Source organism: Mus caroli, unplaced genomic scaffold, assembly GCF_978045245.1.
Source record: "Mus caroli unplaced genomic scaffold, Mus_caroli_1 scaffold_1, whole genome shotgun sequence".
Lineage (NCBI taxonomy): Eukaryota > Metazoa > Chordata > Mammalia > Rodentia > Muridae > Mus > Mus caroli.
This window is the reverse complement of record NW_028227256.1, coordinates 33,135,045-33,141,044: the sequence shown is the minus strand read 5'-3', so window position 1 is coordinate 33,141,044 and position 6,000 is coordinate 33,135,045. Positions and strand designations below refer to the sequence as shown.

Sequence of the window (6,000 nt, the reverse complement as noted above, 5' to 3'; positions counted from 1 at the left end):
CTCGAACTTGGAAATCTGCCTGCCTCTGCCTCCCGAGTGCTGGGATTAAAGGTGTGTGACACCACGCCCAGCATGAGCTCCTTCTGCTTTTTGTGTATTGAGTTTGTGTACGTTTATTTAACTTGAGAGGAATAAATAATAAAAAGGGAGAAAAAGGTTGAAATAACTATCTGCCGGGCGGTTGGACTGCGCCTTGAAGCTCACCTGCTTGAACTGGGTCTTCTAGGATCTTAAATTCAGGAGGCGGGCTGGCTCGACCAGGAAAGGGGAGGAGCCGAGAGAGGGGCGGGGCTTATGCCGGTTTCAAGGCCGCTGCGGGACTCTCTGGCAAACCCCCGCCGCACTCGATAGCCGGAAGTCATCCTGCCTTCGCCTCTAGGAAGCGGAAGTGCAGGGGCAGCTGGCAACTGGGTTATTGCTTTGAGAAACCGGCTTGTGAGGAGCGGCGGGAAAGGCGCGTGTCGGCTTCTCACTGGCGCAGCCTCTCCGGCGATCGCCGGTGCCCCGCCCTGCCCAGGCGTCATTGCAGACACCGGAGTGGACGAAGTGCGGCCCGGGCATGTGCAGCCGGGGGGATGCGAACACTGCGGATGCCGCGGCTGCGCGGCGGGTGACAGGTACCTCGGGTGGCGTGGGGAGGCCTCGGGAACAGGAGAGGGGCCAGGGCGGGAGGCGACCGTGAGTCCGAGTCACCTTGGGCTTCCTCTTGTACTCTGACTCGGTTTTCCCTCCAGTGTTCTCTCCGCGAGCACCTCAAGATGTCCCCAGCGGTCTTCTGGGGACAGAGTGGCAGCGGGCTCACTCCAGCAGTCCTGACTCTGTTTGAAGTGTAGGAGGAGGAAGCGCCCCCAGGACTTTAGACCAAGTCTGACCCTAAGTAGGTTGAGAATCAGCATTTTGCATGACTCTGGAGAAACGAGTTGGCGTTTTTTATAGGTTTCTGACTTCAGGTGATACATCTGTGGGTGATAAGATCTCTTGGCGTGAAATTGGACGGTTCACTTCACTTTTAGCTTGTGATCTGCGTGCATCTCCAAAACATTGTGGTCGTGAGCTCTTCTTGCTGCTAGGCTGAAAGCTCTCTTGTTCTGCATTTGTTGCCAGGTTTGAGATGGAGAGTGTTTTGTTTGTTCTGAGACCTGTGATCTTGCCCTTGCAGTGCCTTGGAAACATCTGTGCCCGTGCAAGCTTATTGTATAAAGTTATTTATTTCCTAGTAATACCTTGTACACTGCCAAACGCATGAAGACATATTCATGCCTGTTTGTTTCCCCTACCCCTTTGGAGGTAGGGTCTCAGGATCATAGGCTACCCTTGGAATCCCGGCCACCACCAGATCTGCTTGGAGACATTTTAAAAAGCTAGTTAACACTACAAAACTGGAGCAGATTGTAGCCTTTCCACTTGACTTGCTTTTGGTAAACTTAGCTGAAACTTTTCTTTCTTAAATAAAAAATTTTATTTTGTTTACTTAGATTTTGTTGTGTATATACAGGACAACTTAGTGGAGTTAGCTTTCTCCATCCACCTCTGTGTGGCTTTTCAGGGCTCAATCTCAGGTCACCAGGCTTTCATGGCAAGAGCCTTTACCCACAGAGCCATCTTGCTAAAACTTTCTTTTTTGCTTTCTTGAGGGAGGAGGAGAAAGGGAGAGAGGATCTAGATATAAAGACACAAACTAAATGTCTGTCTGTCTTTCTGATTGTTTGTCTATCTATATCAAGAGGTGGGAGAGAGAATTTGAATTTGTCATGTAGAGACCAGAAGACAACTTTAAAGGATGGTTCTCTCCTTCCACCATGGGGGTCTGGGGATTGAATTCAAGTTTTCAGGCTTTGTAGCTATTGCCTTTATCCATTGAGCCATCTCCCCGGACCCAAAATTTTCTTAAAAGAGGTAAACAATACATTGTATAGTAGCACGGTATCTTAGTGTGCATTTAACTATTGGGGAATAGATGGAGCTAAGGAGAAACCTTAGTTAGAACGTCTCTGGTGGGAGCCAATCCTTTGCAGTCATATGAATAGTAACTTGTTGGAGTGGAAATCAAATGTATGTTTCACAGAGAAGAGCTATTAGGGATGAATGTATCAAGTTTAGCTAATTTCTTCTCACTTGGATTGGGTGTTTCCTGTTATTTTTCTTTGCTATACACCACACACACACACACACACACACACACACACACACACACATACACACATGTTGAAACTCAGTCTGGTAGATTTTATAGTTGCAGATTTGTTTTGTCTTTTTTTATTTTTTGCCTTTTTTCTTTTTAAGAGTTCTTTAACTTTTCTTTAAAAATAACAAGGCAGCTGGGTCTGTGGTGGTGCCTCCTGTAGCCCCAGCACTTGGGAGGGAGGTAGAGGCAGTAGGATTTGGAGTTCAAGGTTGTCCCGTGCTACATAACAAGGTGGCAGCATAGGTCATGACAAGAACCCGTTTTGAAAGAGAAAGGAGGAGTTTGGTGGTAACTTAAGAATCAGGGAGCCTGCTCTGCTTTCCGGAAAGTGAAAGCGTTTGTTGCACACACCTGTCATTTCGGTTTTAATATTTTATTGTGGATCAGCCAACGGGCCTTAGTTTAAATGCTCTAGGGGCTCATGGTTGGTTGCTCGTAGACTCGGGCCTAGAACTTGTTAGAATGCCCGCTGGTTGTCCGCCATGCTGGCCAGCATTGCCCTTTCAGTTGCTGTCAACTCAGAACATTTATCTTTATAAGCAGCACAAAAGGCCCACTCGAGTCAGAGTGCTAGTGGAGCTTATATAATGAAAGAGAGCATTCTCAAACAGCGCTCTCTGCTTCAGAGAGGGCCTTCCCTGGTTCTCTGGATAGGTCACTTAGGAGGTGGAGTGTGGGGTCTGATTTGAAAAGCTGCTCTTTACTGCATAGCTTTCATCTTGTTCCCATCTGCAGTGGTGCTGACATAGCATACTTTCTCTGTAAAATATTGCAAGGTGGGGCAGGAGACATGGTGCAGCTGTTGAGAGCGTGTACTGTTCTTGCAGGGAACTGATTTCTGTCCTCTGCACCCACAACAGATAGTTTACAGCTCCCGGAACTCTAACTCCAGGAGATCCAATGCTCTCGGCCTGTTTGGGTACCTGTACATACGTGGTGTATATAAATTCACTCAGCTTCACATACAGACATATTAGTAGTACTAATAAATAAATCTTTAAAATATTGCAAGAGTACCTCTTGGTATGTAGCTTCTCCCTTATATCCTTCTTACAGTATTAATCTTGTGTGTGAGTGTGTGCTTTTCCTTGTGTGTTCGGGAGGTGCATTCCTGGGTGTGTGAAGGCCTGAGGTCATTGTTGACAGTCCTCCTCATGGGCCTGGAGAGATGGCTCAGTGGTTAAGAGCACTGGCTGCTCTTCCATCCTTGATTCCCAGCATCCACAAGTCAGCTCACAACTGTCCATAACTTCAGTTTTGGGGGGACCTGACACCCTATTCTGGCCTCCACAGATTCAGATACAAATGGGGCACACATACCTACAGACAAGTAAAACAACAAAACACATAAGAAAAAACAAATCTTTAAAATAAAAATATTATTAGAAATCTATCTACCTACCTATTAAAAGAGTCTTCCTTACTCTCTACTTTATTTAATTACTTTTAAAGCGATGTTTTTGAGATAGGGTCTCACCATGTGTCCTTGGCTGGCCTTGGAACGCACCATGTAGTCCAGGTTATCTTTTTTTTTTTTTTAAAGATTTATTTATTATTATATGTAGTACACTGTAGCTGTCTTCAGACACCCCAGAAGAGGGAGTCAGATCTCGTTATGGATGGTTATGAGCCACCATGTGGTTGCTGGGATTTGAACTCCGGACCTTTGGAAGAGCAGTCGGGTGCTCTTACCCACTGAGCCATCTCTCCAGCCCCAGGTTATCTTTGAACTCATAGAGATCTTAGTGTACAACAAGAATGTTGTCAAGGGGATTTTCAGATTCATTTTCTGACATTAAGTGACCAAGTCTGGAGGAAAGTCACAGTAACCACTTTATTCCTTTGGGATGGGAGAGGCCCTAAGACTGAGGTCTGTTTGGTTACTGCTGGCTTAGGTATTTACAGGTCCCCTGGGTCCTCTTCTTTCTCTTATTGGTTCTCTTAAGATACCTGCCCCAATGCCTTCCAGCTGTTTCCCCCTGAAATGTCTTCCAGAAACCAGAAGCCACCATGCCAGTGGCTTCCCTCTGTTTCTTGCCCTGCCCATCTGTATACTGTCACACCCTTTGAGTGCTGCTGTGCACTAGCCCTGAGGTCCTGGTCTTTGTAAATCATAGTGAATCTTGGCCCACACTCCTTCTCTGTTGTCTTCTTAATCCCTTCATGAATGAGCCAGTGTCTATTCCATTGTTAGTGCCTCCTGTGTTCATCCTAGGCACGAAGCCCACAGCAGGCACAACTCCCTGCGCTTGAGGAGGTCATGCTTAGCTTCAGAAATCAGCCTAAGTGTGAACCTGTCAGGGGGGTTGGGTGGATTGCCCTGTGCCGGTTTTAGTGCCTGTTCCCTTCAGATTGACACAGTTCCTTCCAAGATATGCCCATAAAAAACCAAACCAAACCAAACAAAACCAAAAACTTCTTCTTGGGGGGAGGGGTTTGATTCAGGGACTCTCTACCATAGCCCTAGCTGTTCAGGAAGTCACTTTATAGAGCAGGCTGGCTTCTGACTCAGATCTACCTGTCTCTGCTGCCCTAGTGCTAGGACCAAGGGCATCCACCACACCTGACTCAGAAAAACCTGAACCTGCCTTTGTTCTTGAGAGAATGTAGTTTGCTCAGTTTGAGTCTGCAGAGAAAGCACCATCTCTTCCCCTAAAACGGATAGGAAATGGATAGCATGACACTGTAGACTATGAACACTGAGACATAGCGGTGTGCCCTTAAAATCAAATCCCAGGAAGCACCCCAGCTCCAAGCAGCCTGTGTTCCTGAGTAAGACTTAAAAAGCATACAAACCAGGGCCGGGCGTGGTGGCGCACACCTTTAATCCCAGCACTTGGGAGGCAGGGGCAGGTGGATTTCTGAGGTCAAGGCCAGCCTGGTCTACAAAGTGAGTTCCAGGACAGCCAGAGCTATACAGAGAAACCCTGTCTTGAAAAACCAAAAAAAAAAAAAAAAAGCATACAAACCTACTAATGGAACAAAGCAAGGCTCTGATCTCTGCCACTTAGTTCCCGAATCTTGAAGGTGAACTGCTCTGGACTTCCCTCGTCTTATTTCTCAAATGGGGATGGTGGTGTTTCCTTTGTAAGGCGCATCTGTGGGCTGACTACTGATGTGCCAAGTACCACGCTGTGTAACAAGCAGACACAGCTGCTCCCGTCCAAAGTTTTGACCCTTTGGTCATTGTGTAGAGAGAGGGACCAGGTAACAGGGTGCATGCGTGTGAGACGCTTGGACTTTTATACCCACGTCATAGCTCCTACCTGTGCCTGCACCGAGTCCTTCCTCACCCCAAAGCTTAGCCTTCCTTGTTCTCTGTCTACTGTTACACTATACCCACACGTGCATTTGTTGACAGATATACTCTAGTTTTTTGTCTAGGCTTTGCATATTAGAAAGACCATGCAGGTTGGTTTTTTTTTGTTTGTTTGTTTCTGTCTGATTGTGTGATCTTAGTTAATATTATACATCTAAGTCCACCTATTTTCCTGAAAATTGATTGTTTTTCTTTAGAGCTGAATAGTATTCGTGTATGTGTGTAAAATTTTCCTTTTCTGTGTATTGATGGACGACGAGGCCAATTCTAATACTTTGCTGTATGAACACTGCAGTAGTAATCATGGAGGCACATGCATTTCTATGCCAGGGTGTGGGGGTTTGTGGATATCTACCTAGGAGAGAGGTAGCTAGGCCATAGAGTGGCTCTGCTTTGAATTTATTGGGAGATCTCCCATGTCATCTCCACAATGGCTGTATTACAAAGGCTGTATTACTTTGTGTCCTCACCAACAGGGACTAAGAATTCCTCTCTC

At 46.4% G+C, this 6,000-nt stretch overlaps 1 protein-coding gene across 2 annotated transcripts in view; it reads left to right on the top strand.

Annotated features, from left to right (window-relative positions):
* The first annotated feature begins 389 nt into the window (after positions 1-389).
* Positions 390-6,000, top strand: part of Uggt1 (UDP-glucose glycoprotein glucosyltransferase 1) — a 104,614-nt gene continuing 99,003 nt past the window's right edge. For both annotated transcript variants that reach the window (XM_021176559.2, XM_021176550.2), the window contains exon 1: positions 390-617. In XM_021176559.2, the coding sequence (XP_021032218.1) occupies positions 560-617 (58 nt within the window). In that variant the 5' untranslated portion in view covers positions 390-559. The remainder of the gene's footprint in view (positions 618-6,000) is intronic.